This window comes from Anolis carolinensis, chromosome 5 (assembly GCF_035594765.1).
Source record: "Anolis carolinensis isolate JA03-04 chromosome 5, rAnoCar3.1.pri, whole genome shotgun sequence".
NCBI classification, from domain to species: domain Eukaryota; kingdom Metazoa; phylum Chordata; class Lepidosauria; order Squamata; family Dactyloidae; genus Anolis; species Anolis carolinensis.
The window spans coordinates 170,297,024-170,315,058 of NC_085845.1; the positions used below are offsets into that span (position 1 = coordinate 170,297,024).

The following is an 18,035-nucleotide window of genomic DNA, read 5'->3' on the forward strand; positions in this document are numbered from 1 at the left end:
AGGAAACCTAAATAAATTGGGGATTTTTGGGCATTATTCTTTGCGTGTGGCAAAGTGTTGCTGGGCGCCATTGGGTTTCCTGTACGTGATTCTGAAGACTGGCTTGGGACTTTGCAACCGATTATTATTTTATTATTAAACTTTATTTGTACCCCGCTAGCATCTCCCGAAGGACTCGATGCGGCTTACAAAGGCCAAGGCCTCAACACACAATATAAGTTTGATGTAAGTTTGATCCGGGTTATTCTACAACGGAGGGCTGGAATTGTGTGGGTTTTCCTGGACTGCAGTTATTACTATTTTGCATTAGCTGCTGTTCGCCTTCGTTGTCTTGGCTTTTTGTGCCATCCCATGACGTGGACCTTCTTGTGACGACTTCACCCTTTGGACCTTGGACTGGAACTCGACTTGGCATATCTCTTCGCTCCCAAACTCGGCTTGGTATCGTTCTCATCTCCGTGGCTGTCTACTGTTGCTGACTGCTGGCTTCGTTCTTGACCCTGACGCTGTTTCCTTATCCCGACTTCGGACCGGCTTGATTTCGTTACAACGCTACGCTCCTTTAACTCCTGGCCTGGCTTTCGACTCTGCAGCAGCTTGCCGCTAATTCTTCAGCGTCTTCCAGTTTCGCTTGTTTGTGCCGCTTACGGCGAAGAGCTTTAGCCCGGTTTGGGTTTTTGCTTTAGTTTTGGAATCGCTGCTGTACTTCTGGGTTTTGGGGAAGTTTTTGGGGTTTTGTAACTATTTACCTTTGTTTGTTTTGTCATTTTAAGCCCATTTTGTGTTTTTGGGCTGAGTTCAAGTACTTTAGTTTAAATCCGGATTATTTCTCTGGATAATCCAGATTATATGCCAGTTCGTGCTTTTGGCGTTTTTTCTGTTTTGACTGCTTAATAACACTGAAGATTAAGTGCTTTAAGCCTCTGGACAATTTTCTGAACTGTTTTTGAGTTATTAATTAAATAAACTATATTTTGCTCTCAGTTGGTGTCTGACCTTTGACAGCTTCACATGATGAATCTTTGAAATAAAACTTCCTAAATATTAACTCTATAATTGTGTTTTACTAACATGTAATAATGAACTGCTTGCATACAACAAAATCTAAATGTATTTGCTATTTTTTTAAATTTCATATATGGTCACTCTATCATGAAAACAGCATCAAATAATGACTTGTACATACAAACAAGGCATGACAAATCGAAAACCTGTGATTTCTCTCTTAATCGTTGCACCACAGCAATTATTTTCCATGGAATCTGGTTCCAGACTTAGCTGCAAGTCATTAAGTGAGGAGTAAAATGGATGTAGATATGGAACAGCCTCCAGAGTACTTGCCATGGCAAAGTAGCAGGCAGCGCGGTTGACGTACAGGTTGCATAGGAGATCTACTGGAATAGTCACTTCATCTGAGGCAGCATATTCAGCCACATTCAGCCCTTCTACATACTGGACCAATGCTAGCTTAAAATCTTTCTCTCTGAACAAGTCATTGCCCTCTGCAAGTAAGTTTCGCACCAGCTTCAGCAAAAAAGCCTGTTGGAAAAAACAGAGGGAAAGCAGGAGACAGAATTAAAAGACATTTCTGGATTTTTACCCCGACAATAAAACATGTGGTCGGGGGCATATCCTTGCTGCAATGCACCAGCCACATCTAAGTCACTATCTGCAGTCCTTCATTAAAACAAGAACATAGAAGTATATTATTTTGGAACTCCTAAGAATCTCCTGTTTACAACTTTGTAAGCAAAATCTAGTGAATGCATGGAAATTTCTAAAACAATGAAAAAATGCTCAAGGTGTGCAATTTCAAGAGTATGGGGCAATGAGTGAGAAAGGATGAAGCTGCATCAAGGAAGGGGAAACCCTTGGTTGGGTAAGATTCCTAAAACTGTTAGAATTTAATAACGCAGTATCTTAACAAATACTTCATATTTTACTCATTTTTATTTTCTTTTTCAAACTTGTTATTTTTCCCCAAAAGCCTGCTTGTCAAAGCTGTACTGAGCAGCAAACATAGTTTTAACCTGTTAGAAAAACAGTCAATGCTGGAACAAAAAAACTAAAAATTAGTTGGAAGATGTAGAAGAGTGTTTGAGGGGTAACATGGACATTAAATTATATTTGGATTCAGTTTTAAAGTTAAACATTACTTTTTTGTTTGATTCCTGCAGGTTGAACATATAATTCTGTACCTTAATCACTCTTATTTCATGTTTTCCTTTTCCCATTTACAAACTGTTTTATTATTTTATTTATATTTAATTGCATTTGTATTGATTTCATGAGCATATTCATATGATTTTTAAGGTGTCTTGCAATCTTTCCAAGCCATGTCTTTTGCAAAGAGTACATTAGACCTCTCGTGCCTGTTCCCAGACAAGGGAGTTCTGGTTTGGTCTTGGCACTGATCAAGGACTTGTCATTGGATAAGGACTTCAATCAGCTTTTCAGTGACTCCAAGGTCATATAGCATTAATCTCACCAATGCTTTCTGCCAAGGAACCTCTAGAACAGTGGTTCTCAACCTATGGGTCCCCAGGTGTTTTGGCCTACAACTCCCAGAAATCCCAGCCAGTTTACCAGCTGTTAGGATTTCTAGGAGTTGAAAGCCAAAACATCTGGGGACCCACAGTTTGAGAACCACTCAGAAGAAAATCCTATTAACTCCTTCACTACTCAGAACAGACTGAAATCATCAAAAGATTGGATGTCTTAAGAGAAACCCTGTTGGCAACTTGTAACACAGTCACACTCTTAACAGACTCAGTTCCCATGGTGCCCCAGGCATATTGCCCAGTGGGCAAAGTTAACCACAGTGTGCTGGTCAATCCAATACTGTCCTCATCCCAAATAATCTGGATAGTCTTGGTAGCAATCCCCCTGGTTCTGGAGTGTGTGGTGGCTTCGCAACTACAGGGGTTTCTGGATGAAGCAGATTATCTAGCTCCATTTCAGTCTGGTTTCAGGCGTGGTTATGGGACAGAGGTAGCTTTGGTTGTCTTGGTGGATGACCTACGCAAAGAACTGGATAGGGGGAGTGTGTCTCTGTTGGTTCTCCTGGACCTTTCAGCGGCTTTCGATACCACAGTGGCTCCGTTCCTTTCTGGAGGGCCATACCCAGAAGGTGGGGCTGGGGGACTCCTACTCAACTCCTTGGCAATTGTCCTGTGGGTTGCCTCAGTGTTGTTTTGTTCCCCATGCTGTTCAACATATACATGAAACCGCTGGGAGAGGTTATCCAGAGTTTTTGAGCGCAGTGCCATCTACACACGAATGGCAACCAACTATCACTCCTTTCTACCTAATTTCCAAGAAGCGATTTCTGTGTTAAACCAGTTTCTGGCAGCTGTAATGGACTGGATAAGGGCAAACAAATTTAAACTTCATCCAGACAAGACAGAGGTGCTCCTGGTCAGTTGAAGGATATATTTGGGAGTAGATGCCTCCCAAATGGGGTTACACTCCCCCAAAAATGCAGGTTCACAGTTTGGGGGTACTCCTGGATTTGGCTCTGAACCTGGAGGCCCAGGTATCAGCAGTGACCAGAAGTGCCTTTGCACAGTTAAAGCTAGTGCACCAACTGTGCCCATTCCAAGAGAAGTCAGATCTGGCCATGGTGGTACATGCCTTGGTTACATCCTGGTTGGACTATTGTAATGCACTATACATGGGTCTGCCTTTGAAAAGTGCTCGGAATGTGCAGTGGGTCTAAAAAGTAGCAGCCAAACTGCTAACTGGGGTTGGCTACAAGAAGCCTACAACTCCTCTGTTGTGACAGCTCCACTAGCTGCCAACATGTTTCTGAGCACAATTGAAAGTGTTGGTTTTGACCAATAATGCTCTATATAGCTCTGATCCAGGTTATCTGAAGGACCATATCACTTTCTATGAACCTGGGAGACATCTACAATCTACTGGGAGAGCCTTCTCTTGGTCCTACTACCTGCTCAAGCATGCTTGGTGGGAACACAGAAGAGGCTTTTTTGGTGGCTGCTCCCAGGCTGGCCTTCAGAAAGCAGGTCAAGACCTTCTTATGTGAATAGGCATTTGGGAAAGAGTAAGGACCGACTCTGGGGAGACTGGGGGGGGGGGGGGGGAATTGGGTGGAATATGAGTTTTAAAGACCATTTTAGTGTATTTACTGTATTTTAAATTCTGTTTTTACCACTCAGTTAGCTATTTGTTTTGTAACTTTTGTATTGCACCTTTTAAACTTGTATAGTGTGGGGTGTTAGCCGTTTTCAGTCCCCATGGGGAGAAAGAAAGGGTATATATAAAGATAATAATAAATAATAAATAAATAAAATTTTCAGATTTGCCTTATTTTGTTTGGAAATGTTTCATCATATCAGTCTTGAACATTGGAATAAGATGGGGGACTTTTTAATTTCTTCTAAATATAGAATAATGTTTTCATTGATCATCTAATTTGATGTGCCTCACACTGATATTTCAGCAATTCAGACAGTTGATTCTTCATACTTTGGTTCTGATTATAACTGGCAATTTTTGGTTACTATAAGTGTTTATGGTAATGCTGTTGCTTTCCTTTCTATTGTTTTTAAGGTATTGTTTTTATGGTATTATTGTACTGTCCACTTTTGTGTCTGCAAATGTTTTTAACTTGAAAGTACTGAAAGAATAATAGTAAAATATCTGTACCAAATAAAACCTATTCCTGTTTCTCCCAGCAAAAATAACATTCAAAACTCAATTGTTTATAATATTGTTCTGATTAATAGATTTTTCCCCACATACAATATCCATTCAGCCATAACAGGAAACTGCCTATCCAATCCACCCCCACAGTCAGTTTTGTCAAGAAAGCAATGAATCTGAAGAACATGTTATTTCGTACTTCAAAATAAAATGGAATAAATACCTCATAATCTTCTTGGATTAGGGGTAATGTAGACCTAGATGAAGACAAAGAACTTGTGAAATACAGAAGTGAAATGCAAATACATATGCATGTTTAGTGTGCTTGATGGTGTCATTCTAAATCTGTAACAAAATCATGAACAGCGAACAACTCTTTCTCTTTCATATGCTATTTCATACTCATATTGTCAGGTTTTGTGATGAACAATGGGCCTTGTAGTCCTGCTCAGGACATTGTAATCCCTGATGAAGATGAAAACTTGGGTTTTTTACCTTCCCAGTCTGAACTGGATTCCTCTCAGCCAGATACTTCCCAGGCAGATCTGGAAACCTTGCACCTGCAAGAAAGTTGTGCCCCAGAAGTATGTCAAACAACCCCAGAGCCTACTTCTCCCGTGTTCTTGCGCCGGGAGTTTTGTAAACAACAGAGAAGTTTGGATTCAGCTTCGCGCAGGAGTGCGAGGATAGCAGCTAAGAATGTTGCCAATTAACATTGGTTCTCGTGAGAATCTTTAAGGAGTTTAACATCTGGTCTCAGAGTTTAGCTTTCGTTTCTGATTCCCAGAGAACCGCTCTGGTGAGAAAGTTGGACTCTATATAGGTGTTTTGCCCGCGTAGCAACTTCGCGGAGTCAATTCGTCAGCCTGCGGAGCGAGTTGTGTTTGGACAGCGCGCTCCGATTCAAGCCTCGCTTCAGCTCAAGCCTTGCCTTGCTATCCAGCCTTCGCCTTGCTTCCCAGCCTTGTTTACCTACGGACTTTGCCTTGTTCCCAGGACTAATCCTTGCCTTGTTTCACGGATTTTACCAAGTTATTCCACGGACCTTGTTCTTGTTCTTAGTTACCTTGTTCCACGTTCAAGCCTTGTTTCAAGTATCAAGTTATTTCCTAGCCACGCTCAAGTTTTATGGACTAAAGGACCTTGTCATCTCCCCTCACTTTGCTTGGCAAAGTGAGTGTTTCGGTTATTGGATTACAACTTTGGACCTTAATATTTCTTATTGGACATTGCTTTTTTGGACTATTTCTGACCTTTCCTGAAAGGTCTATTTCTGGACTATTTTCTACACTTGTTCTTATTAACTTTATATATTCCTTCAATAAAGATATTAGTTAGATTCTGGCCTCTGTGTATGGTTATTGGTGCCTCTGCCGCCTGGGTCGTGACAGTTTGACTCCGCCACCCATAAGCACCAACTAACCGAGGCCAGGATGTCTACCGGAGCCGCGCCGGCTGGACAGCCGCTCAGCTACACCATCAGCAAGGACGAAGTGGACCGCATCCGTGACAGACTCAACGCGCAGGATGGAGAAATAAAAGGGTTGAGGGAGCGCGGAGTTCGCCTCCCGGCCATGGCGTTGCCTACCAAGTTTTCTGGAGAAGCTGCTAAGGTTCATGTTTTCCGCCGCCAATGTCAAGCTTATCTAGAGGCCCGTGATGCCGAGTTTCCCCAAGAAGACATCAAGGTGGCGTGGGTCTACAGTCTTCTAGATGGACCAGCGGCTAACTGGGCGACGGCCCTGTTTGATCAAGCCTCCCCCCACCTAAATTCAGCACAACGCTTCTTGGACCACCTTAAGGAGACCTGGGGAATCGAGGACAATTTGGAGGCAGCCGGTCACAAACTCCGGCGCCTCCTTCAAGGAGACAGACCCATGTCTCAGTACATAGCCGAGTTCCGCGTGCTGGCCCACAACACCGGCTGGAACGATGTAGCCCTCAGAGGACAATTTCGGGAGGGTCTCAACATTGAAATGCTGGAAGAAATCTCCAAGGTGGATCCTCCCCAGACCCTCGAGGCACTCATTGATCAATGTTTACGGGCTGAAGTCATGATTGCCAACAGGAAACAATGGGTTCGAGGCCAGGGCGGTAGAGCCGGGGCAAAACCCCCCGCTCCCGCCAGTGTTCAGCCACGTCCGGTGTGGAGACCCCCGCCTCCAACCCCATACCCCAGAGGAGGCGAGGAGGTGCCGATGCAGTTGGGCAATGTGCGTCCCAGACTAGATGCCGCCGAGAAGGCCCGTCGCCAACGCTTGAACCTCTGCTGGTACTGCGGGAACGGGGGCCACTTCGCCAGAGAGTGCCCAGCCAAAGGGAAGCCTGCCGCCCGTCTTGCGGCGGCGTCCTCCACGGAGTCGAAGGCGTCTGAGCCGACTGGCACACAGCCGGCGGGGGAAGCCAACGACCGGGTGTAGAGAGGCTCGCCAACCCGGTCAAAAAATCCATCCAAGAGCCGCCAACCGGGGTCCTGTTCCTTCTCGTGGTCACATTATGGTCAGCAAAAAGGGGACCCGTCATGATCCACGCCATGATAGACTCTGGAGCTACCAACAATTTCATCGATAGAGAGTATGCCGACTCTCTGGGATTACAATATCATGATTTCAAGAATGCCCGTGTGGTGCAAGCCATAGACGGCCGTCCCCTCAAGACGGGCCCCGTAAGCCAGTGGTCGGAACCCACCAGGATGTGGATAAGGGAACATATGGAAGAGATTTCCTTCTTTGTTACCGAGGTTCCCCATTTCCCTGTGATTTTGGGAATTCCATGGCTGACACTCCACGACCCTAACATCTCCTGGTCCAACAGAGAACTGCAGTTTGCTTCACCGTACTGCCAAAACCATTGCCTCGTAGCCAAGGTATGCCATGCCACAGACTCCGAGCCCATCATCACCTTGCCAAAGAAGTACTCCGAGTATTGGGATGTATTCAATGAGAAAGAAGCTGAAAAATTACCCCCACATAGACCTTATGACTGTGCCATTGACTTGGTGGAGGGGGCCCCGATCCCGCGAGGGCATCTCTACTCCCTGACTGAACCAGAGCAAGAAGCTCTCAGGGAATTCTTAGAGACAAACCTTCGCAAGGGGTTCATCAGACCCTCTCAATCCCCAGCCGCCTCCCCAGTGATGTTTGTGAAGAAGAAGTCAGGGGAATTACGCTTGGTGGTGGACTACAGAGCATTGAACAATATCACCAAGCGGAACAGCTATCCCCTGCCCTTAATCTCGGATCTACTGGACCGACTTCGAGGAGCCAAGGTCTACACCAAGCTGGATCTTCGGGGGGCTTATAATCTAGTTCGCATCAGAGAAGGGGACGAGTGGAAAACCGCCTTCCAGACTAAATTCGGATTATTCGAGTCCCGAGTTATGAATTTCGGTTTATGCGGAGCTCCCGCAACGTTCCAGCATTTTGTCAACGATATTTTTCAGGACTATCTAGACAGATTCTTGATAATCTACCTGGACGATTTTTTGGTGTTTTCCAGATCACAATCAGAACATGAGAACCACGTCAAAATGGTGTTGCAACGATTGCGGGATCACGGACTTTATGCCAAGCTAGAAAAATGCGCTTTTGATCTACAAGAGGTAGATTTCCTTGGCTACCGCATCTCGCCTCTAGGGCTTTCCATGGATCCAGCCAAAGTTTCAGCAGTATTGGAATGGCGGGCGCCAACTAACAAGAAAGAGGTGCAGCGTTTCTTGGGGTTCGCGAACTACTACCGCAAGTTCATTCCAGATTTTGCCCGCTGGTCCGACCCCATCACTAGCTGCATCCGTGGAAAGCAGCCTTTCCGCTGGACTGATCAAGCAGAGAAAGGGTTCCAGCAACTGAAGAAACTATTCACCTCCCAGCCAATTCTACAGCACCCAAATCCTGGAACCCCTTTTGTGGTGCAAGCGGACGCCTCTGATGTGGCAATTGGGGCTGTACTCTTACAACCGGTGGGAGAACACCTCCATCCCTGTGCCTTTTATTCTCGTCAACTAACCACACCCGAGAGGAATTACACCATTTGGGAAAAAGAACTACTGGCCATAAAGGCAGCCTTTGAAACTTGGAGACATTGGCTAGAAGGGGCCAAATTCCCCATTGAAGTCCACACTGATCATCGTAATCTAGAACATCTAAGAACTGCCCGCAAACTAAATCAGAGGCAGCAACGTTGGGCTTTATTCTTTGAACGTTTCAACTTCCAGATCCATTATGTGACCCCAGCTCAAACCAAGCAAGCAGACGCCCTGTCACGTAAACCGGAATACGCTGCAGGACGCAAGGAGACCTTTGAATCCCAACTGCTACAACCTGAGAACTTTGCCACGCTCACAGTGGGGAACACCAAATCCAGTCCCATTGGTTCAACTTCCCCTACTCCAGGACCCATCTGTGCTCAAGAAATCAGGGCTAGTCAGCAAGCAGATGCCTGGGCGCAGGACCAACTTCGCCAAGGTCTGCATTTTCCCTTTTCGCTTAAAGATGGGCTGCTCTGCTATAGAAATCATGTTTATATCCCACCCGGGCCGGGCAGGGAAAAAACGCTTCGTCTGTGTCATGACTGCAAACCAGCAGGACACTTCGGACTATTTAAAACCATGCATTTGATCCTAAGAGATTTTTGGTGGCCCAAGATCCGCAAGGATGTGGAAAAATATGTCAACACCTGCCCAGTATGCCAGCGCTCCAAGATACGAAGGGAGAAGCCCTCAGGGCTTTTACACCCCCTTCCTACCCCATCTCGCCCATGGGAAATAATTTCCGCGGATTTCATCACTGACCTACCACCTTCCTGTGGATTCACCACGATCTTAGTGGTGGTGGACCTATTCACCAAGTTAGCCCATTTCATTCCCTGCGAAGGCCTCCCCACGGCCAAAGAAACTGCGGATCTATTTCTTCAGCATGTTTTCAGACTACATGGATTGCCCAAGAGTTTAGTCACAGACCGTGGATCTCAATTCACCTCTCGTTTTTGGAAGGCACTACAAAAACTACTGGGCATAGACTCTCGCTTATCTTCAGCTCATCATCCCCAAACAGATGGGCAAACGGAGCGCACTAATGCCACTTTGGAGCAGTATCTTCGCTGCTATGTAAACTACCAACAGGACAATTGGGCTTCTCTGTTACCACTGTCTGAGTTTGCCTACAATAATGGAGTTCAAGCTTCTACAAAAGAAACGCCGTTTTTTGCAAACTACGGTTTCCATCCACGTTTCTTTCCCCCTGTCATTGAAACTTCAGAAGTTCCCGCAGCAGAGGATTGGCTGCAGGAACTCACAGCGGTGCAACAACTTTTGCTCCAGCAACTGGACCAAGCCAAGGAGGACTATAAACGCCACGCTGACAAACACCGCCAGCCGGGCCCCGAAATCAAGGTAGGAGATCGGGTTTTTCTGTCCACTCGCTTTCTGCCCTCCCACCGCCCATGCCGGAAGTTAGATGCCCGCTTCATTGGCCCCTATCCAGTGGTGGCGCAATTAAACCCCGTGACTTTCAAACTCCAACTTCCGCGTTCAATGCGCATTCACCCAGTGTTTCACCGTTCCCTGCTCCTTCCGGCGGATGGTGTGCGTCCTGATACAGACCAACCGGCCCCCCCTCCTGTTTTGATGAATGGGGAGGAGGAGTTCGAGGTTGAGGACATTTTGGATTCTCGCTTTCATCGCCGCCGCCTACAATATCTCATTGACTGGGTGGGTTTTGGGCCTGAGGAGCGCTCTTGGGAAGACGCCTCCACAGTCCATGCTCCTGATCTAACCCGTCGCTTCCATCTGACCTATCCCACCAAACCGCGACCTCGCGCTTCGGGGAGAGGACCCCAGTTTGGGAGGGGCCCTGAGGAGGGGGATAGTGTGATGAACAATGGGCCTTGTAGTCCTGCTCAGGACATTGTAATCCCTGATGAAGATGAAAACTTGGGTTTTTTACCTTCCCAGTCTGAACTGGATTCCTCTCAGCCAGATACTTCCCAGGCAGATCTGGAAACCTTGCACCTGCAAGAAAGTTGTGCCCCAGAAGTATGTCAAACAACCCCAGAGCCTACTTCTCCCGTGTTCTTGCGCCGGGAGTTTTGTAAACAACAGAGAAGTTTGGATTCAGCTTCGCGCAGGAGTGCGAGGATAGCAGCTAAGAATGTTGCCAATTAACATTGGTTCTCGTGAGAATCTTTAAGGAGTTTAACATCTGGTCTCAGAGTTTAGCTTTCGTTTCTGATTCCCAGAGAACCGCTCTGGTGAGAAAGTTGGACTCTATATAGGTGTTTTGCCCGCGTAGCAACTTCGCGGAGTCAATTCGTCAGCCTGCGGAGCGAGTTGTGTTTGGACAGCGCGCTCCGATTCAAGCCTCGCTTCAGCTCAAGCCTTGCCTTGCTATCCAGCCTTCGCCTTGCTTCCCAGCCTTGTTTACCTACGGACTTTGCCTTGTTCCCAGGACTAATCCTTGCCTTGTTTCACGGATTTTACCAAGTTATTCCACGGACCTTGTTCTTGTTCTTAGTTACCTTGTTCCACGTTCAAGCCTTGTTTCAAGTATCAAGTTATTTCCTAGCCACGCTCAAGTTTTATGGACTAAAGGACCTTGTCATCTCCCCTCACTTTGCTTGGCAAAGTGAGTGTTTCGGTTATTGGATTACAACTTTGGACCTTAATATTTCTTATTGGACATTGCTTTTTTGGACTATTTCTGACCTTTCCTGAAAGGTCTATTTCTGGACTATTTTCTACACTTGTTCTTATTAACTTTATATATTCCTTCAATAAAGATATTAGTTAGATTCTGGCCTCTGTGTATGGTTATTGGTGCCTCTGCCGCCTGGGTCGTGACAGGTTTCAAAGATGCAAAGACATATAGAAACCTTTCTTTTTATCTTTAAAGTAAAGGTAAAGGTTTCCCCTGACGTTATGTCCAGTCATGTCTGACTCTGGGGGTTGGTGCTCAACTCCATTTCTAAGCCGAAGAGGGGGCGTTATCCTTAGACACCTCCAAGGTCATGTGGCCGGCATGACTGCATGGAGCGCCATTACCTTCCCATCGGAGCAGTACCTATCGATCTGCTCACATTTATCTTTACTTGCAATAAAATTCTGTGTGGGGCATTGTCCATTGGAATATATACATTTATCTGCATTTGCTTAACATGAACATTATATTTCTACTAAATTTCACATCACTAAATTGAAAGACCTTGCAGTGGAACCCACTTTCAGTGCCAACCATATGTGTAATACCAGAGTTTAGTTAACATCATTGAGAAAACTAAAAATATGGGTTTGAAATAATAATTAAAAATGTTTAATTTCTTTTTAATTTACAAAGCAATGGTAGTTGCTGTAGTAAAATAACTAAAGTCTTCTGCCTAATGATACAACCAGGTGCAGCAGGGGTAGATATCCTGGTGCCCTCCAGATTTATTGTATTATTATTCCCACCAGCCTCAGCCATGGTCATCCTGGTTGAGGCTGATAGTAACTCAAAACAGCTGGAGAGCATCCACCCCTGGGGCTGTGGGAAAGCTGGTGGGCCAATGTGATGCAATAGTTTGACAGTTGAGTCTACAACTTCCTATGTTTGTTCAGCTATGGAAACCCACTGGGTAACTTCAGGCAAGTCATGCTCTCAGTCTCAGAGAAAAGCAATAGCAAGTCCTCTCTGAACAAATCTTGCCATAAAAACACTATCATCAGTTTACCTTAGGGTCACGGTAATTTGGAAATTATCAAAAAGCAGAAAACGATATGGGGATGCTAGGGCACTGTTACCGAATCCTAGATGAGGTCAATTTAAACTGAAGGAGACAAAGAATTCATGGTACTTCAATTTCCTTCTCATTAAGATTGTCAACCCACAGTCTGACATTTTCAATGACAATGGGTCATCCTTAGCCATGAGAACTCGATTTTTGGATTCGAATAATCACAGACTGAAAATAATAATTTAAAACCCCTAAATATTATGTTCTGTACCCCCCTGTTGAGTGCAAAGAAGTTGCAGGAGAAGACCACAAAAGGGGGGGGGGGGGAGAGAGAGAAAAGATGTGGTTGTTGAAGTAGGTAAGTGAGGCTGGGGATCATCCATGTAAGGGGAGAACATGAAAGGGTACAGCAAAAAGTGGTAGTTGGAGACATTTATGCACAAATATACGATGGCGCTGCTACTTTTGAGATGTGCACAAAGGTGATGAAAGGGATTGGATGGCAAGTGAGGGGCAACTGATTGTCAAGGTGGGAAGAGGATATGTATGAATTTCCTTCTCATCCCTTTATATAAGGAACTTAAGAATATTTGTATTTTGTATCCACAGGAGAAACCAAACCCTGCAGATAAGAAGGGCCTATTGTATATGAAAATTCATATTACAGATATCTGCATCACAAGATAGCATTTTTATTACTTACTAGCTACTTCTATCATGGCCAGATAAGGACAAAGATTAAAATAAACATATAGGATTCTTTAAGTGAAAGTGTTTTAATTGCTTTTTATGTAACATCATTTTATTTATCTTTCCAGGTTTGTAGGCAGCACAGAACAGATACAAGTCAAATGTGACCCCTCTGTAGCTGTTACCATCTGGAAGCAAACATCAAGCATGGAATGCAAATCCGAAGCTCTCCGCTATAAACAACTGCCAGGACAATCAATTTGTCCACGAACTACACTAAAAAAAAAAAAAAATCAGTGAAACAACCAGGCAGGTTTTCACTAGTAGCCTTATTCACTGAAACAAAAAGAGAAATGGAAAGATACAGCTATACACATTCAGAATATAACAATTCTCATTAAAAATGCAAAAAAATACATTCACTTTGGATTCAACAAATTTTCTCATCCATCAAGAACTGATAGCTCTATAATGGCAGGATAGTTATAGAGTCATTCTTAAATTACAGTTTGATTACTTATTTAATGCATTTTGGTTTCTTGGAATGGTGGTTGGATTTAATTGATTTTGTAGATTTATTTAAGTTGGTTTTGTATTTATAATTTTATTTATTGCATAAATTACTTTGACCTTCCATTCAGGGGAAATCCCAATCGCCAAACACGTTCACTTACTGAATAAACTGAAGTCCTTTCTCTATCTCCTCCTTTCTCTTTTGTCTCTCCATTACAGCCGCTGCAGTGGAGACAAAAATGTATATATCAAATCTTTACACTTTATAAAACACAAATAACCCAACTTTCTATCCAATGTTGACAGCATTATCCAATTTGCACATCCCTTTCCCATAATGTACTTATCTTCCTCTTTTCTAGAAAAGAACACCTTTAAACATCTGCAGTAGCACCAATGCATCTAAAACAGACTGACATGTAATGAAGCAGCAAGTCATCAGAAACTGGGAGAAATCATCCGTCTACATACAACTGATACTCAGCCCTCTTCTTCCTACCTCAATACAAAATTTCCAGCATCACAAAATTAAAATATACAAAATAAAGCCACAGGTAAGACTTTGGAACTGCTTAGATGTCAGATATCCGCCTGCTCATCATGCACTCCATTATCAAACATCCCCAAGAGTCCACCTTTTATGAAATAAACTTCAAATGCAGCCCTTGACTTCTAGGATAACACGGAAACTATCTACTTAATATACTATGATCCAATTCATGTCAGAGTAAAAATTTAGACCGTTTGAGTGTATGTTAGATGCTTACAATTTGAAAGATGTAAGCCAAAACGAAGAATGTGAATGATTTATAGTAGTACCACTAGGAGCACAGAAAGGTAACCAAGCAACAAATTCTATTCAAGAGAAATATTTAGAGCACAAAAGTATGTTATGATTCTGCATGGTGTTCTGACATTTCATATGATAATTCACATTAGGAAAAGTTGTTCTCAAATAACCTTAGTTGCATTTGGCATATTTAAAAGTGCATTTAATGGATCAGGTGCAGCAAAACATTGTATCTGAAGCAGAATTAGAAATCCAGATTTGGAGAAATAGGATATTTTAATGTTCATCAAAGTTTTATTGGCTAAAACCAAAATGTCATTATACAAGGAAAAGTGAGAATGCTGCTAACATATGTAGCCTTCATGATTATGTTATGTGGCCAATGGTTTCCAAGCACTTTGTTTCCTTCATTTGCAGGACAATGAACCCTGGATATAAAGCTTGCCATACTGGACTTTTTCCAAGAAAATTATTCAATTGTTTTACCAAATGGTTACGAATTAATCAACAGGTAGCATCAATGCACTGAAGAAATCCAAATACCAGTAGGTGTTTCCTCCTAACTTTGGAAAAATTGCAGATCACTAAAAAAACTTGATAATTAAAGAACAGTCTTCATATATCTATCAAGATGCATACACCAAAACACAACAAAGACACAGAAACGTCATCATTTGGAGACTATAAACTCATTAAATCTCTTCTTCAATACTATCTGCATTTGTATATCTACTACCAGTTTTACATATATTGTTTACAGCATATTATATTTTTGCCCCTAATGTATTTTTTTCCTGTTTTTTTTTTTTGGCAGTAAGGTGTTTTGAAATTCTTTTCAAAAACCTGCCATTTCATTAGCAAATAAATTGCATACTTTGTATGCTATTTACATCAACCTGACATATCAGTTCATGACTGATAGGGTTCTTTAACTACAGTAGAGTCTCACTTATCCAAGCCTCGCTTATCCAAGCCTCTGGATAATCCAAGCCATTTTTGTAGTCAATGTTTTCAATATATCATGATATTTTGGTGCTAAATTCCTAAATACAGTAATTACAACATAACATTACTGCTCATTGAACTACTTTTTCTGTCAAATTTGTTATATAACATAAAGTTTTGGTGCTTAATTTGTAAAATCATAACCTAATTTGATGTTTAATAGGCTTTTCCTTAATCCCTCCTTATTATCCAAGATATTTGCTTATCCAAGCTTCTGCCGGCCCGTTTAGCTTGGATAAGTGAGACTCTACTGCATACACATCTTTGTTGTTATATATTTATAAAGTATTTAGAGACATACAATCAAGGGTAAAACCCACATATTGCTTTCTTATTTATGATCAGCAGTATTTGCTATTATGCTTTCAAACTTATTAACTCTGTGTATCCAAAAGAACTAAAAGCCTAATTTTATTTTGCAAAGCACTATCAAAGTTCTAATGACATTCAGGCCACCCTGAAGTGTTTTGACAACTATATGAGGTCTCTGGTCATATATCACCTATCTCTGCCATACTAAATTCAATCTCAACATGTATATAAATGCCATTATTAGTCTACTTTGTCGTCACTTTAAAAAAAATTCATTCATTCATTTTGACAAATATAAACAACTTCCAGTAGTGAGGAGGGGGTATGTAAAACAGAAGGGGAAGATTTACTTCTGATCTATATGCTCCAATACAGATATAAAAATATTATTTCTATCTTCTGCTTCTTTCTATTCTGCCTAATTCCTATGCCTACAGTATTTTAGCCCACAGACTGCTAATACAACATTTTCTGCATGGCTCTCGCCTCAAGTTTGCAAGCATGTCATCCCTACCAAAATCATGGCCGCGAGCCTCTAGGTATCTGCAAACAACAGCTTCAAACAAAATCTATCATCCTACAGTCTGTTTAGAAAGATTAGTATCAACTATATGGGGTGGCAAATGCACTTCAATTATCGAATTTATTCCATTTTAAAACACGCTTTCCCTGCCTTATAAACATCTCCAAAAACAGGGTCATCTTAGAATTACAGGTATACAGGCAGTTCCCAAGTTACAAATATCCAACTTACACATGGCTCATAGTTAAAAAACGAGACTGAGGCAACAGGAAGTGGGAGAAATCTCCTGCCAGGAAGGGAAATCCACAAGTTATCATGGGGAAAAAGGGTCTCCACTGAAGCTTTTATCACCAATCCTTGTTTCCAGAAGAAGCCAAATTTCTCAAAATCCAATTAGGTCCAGAACCTATTTGTTTGTAACTGTGTACCTGTTCCTGGTATGAAAATTACTGTGCATCTTAAAATTGATGGCATCTTAGAATGGAAGAAACAATCATTATTAAAATCCCAAAAAATATTGGGCCACATGAAAAAATATAAAGCTGTAAGCGAGTCCTTGAAACTGTGGTGGCAAAGTGCACCAAAAGTCCATAGAAGAACATAGGATACATTTTTATTGAATCTAATCATTTAGAAACTTCTTTCAAAATTTAAACCTGTGAATATACTGTAACACAAAGCCTACCTTCTCCATTCAAATTAGAAGATTCCACCAGTCATTCCAGGACTATAATAGAGGCCCCCCTTGCAGGGACATGAGAGGAGCCTCCCCCTCCCAGTAGGATGGTAACACCTCCGGGCAGCCCCTAGGCAACTCTCTGTAGGCCAATTCTCTCACACCAGAAACGACTTGCAGTATGTTCTCAAGTCGCTTGGGACAAAATAAAAAAATAGTGGCTTCCTATAGGAACTACACAAGACACAAAACATCTGTTGACTTCATGTAAATTGTGCTGTTTTCCACTCTGAATGATATGCAAATTAACCAGGGAGCTTATATTTTAACAGGTTTGGACTAGAGCTGCAAGGTCTCATTTTTGCAGCAATCCTTGTCTAGACTGGATCTAAAATTCCATATAATGCCGTTTGAATCTGGATTAGATGGTTGGTGTAAATCCAGTAATAGAGCTTCAGTTTTCCCAAATATGTACCAAATAGATATTTGCAAGACAGAGATTTTCTTCTTCTTTTCTTCAACAACTATTTCTCTATCCTTTCCCATACATTCTAGGTCTCAATGTGTTGCTGAAGGCTTTCATGACCAGAATCACTGGGTTGCTGTGAGTTTTCGGGACTGTATGGCCATGTTCCAGAAGCATTATCTCCTGACGTTTTGCCCACATCTATGGCAGGCATCCTCAGAGGTGTGAGGTCTGTTAGGCAAGTGGGATTTATATATCTGTGGAAAGTCCAGGTTGGGAGAGATTACTTTTGTCTGTTTGAGGCAAGTGTGAATGTTGCAATTAATCACCTTGATTATCATTTAATTGCCTTTCAACAGAAAGGAGGAAACCATGAAAATGAACAAAATCTGGCTACCAGTATGAAAAAATTCTAAAATCAGGACAGTAAATAAAGAACAACACTCAGAAAACAGAGGAATTCCAGGTATGAAACAATCAGGGCCTGCTAACACCGCCCAACAAAGGATTCCCTCAGGCAGGAAGCAGTCCGGCTTTGAATCTGCAAGGCCATTAAATGCTAATCAATGTGATTAATTGCAACTTTCAGGCTTGCCTCAAACAGACAAGAGGTATTTCCCCCAACCTGGATTTTCCACGGATATATAAACCCGATTTGCCTAATTTGCAACAGACCTTACACCTCTGAGGA

General features: G+C 42.7%; 1 protein-coding gene across 3 annotated transcripts in view; it reads right to left on the reverse strand.

The window, feature by feature from the left end:
• zc3h7b (zinc finger CCCH-type containing 7B) overlaps nt 1–18,035 on the reverse strand; it is a 62,028-nt gene that overhangs the window by 42,750 nt on the left and 1,243 nt on the right. For all 3 annotated transcript variants that reach the window (XM_062982894.1, XM_062982893.1, XM_062982892.1), the window contains exons 2-4: nt 13,734–13,794; nt 4,889–4,922; nt 1,342–1,539 (exon numbers count right to left, since the gene is read on the reverse strand). In XM_062982894.1, coding sequence (XP_062838964.1) covers nt 1,342–1,539; nt 4,889–4,922; nt 13,734–13,786 — 285 coding nt within the window. In that variant the 5' untranslated portion in view covers nt 13,787–13,794. The remainder of the gene's footprint in view (nt 1–1,341; nt 1,540–4,888; nt 4,923–13,733; nt 13,795–18,035) is intronic.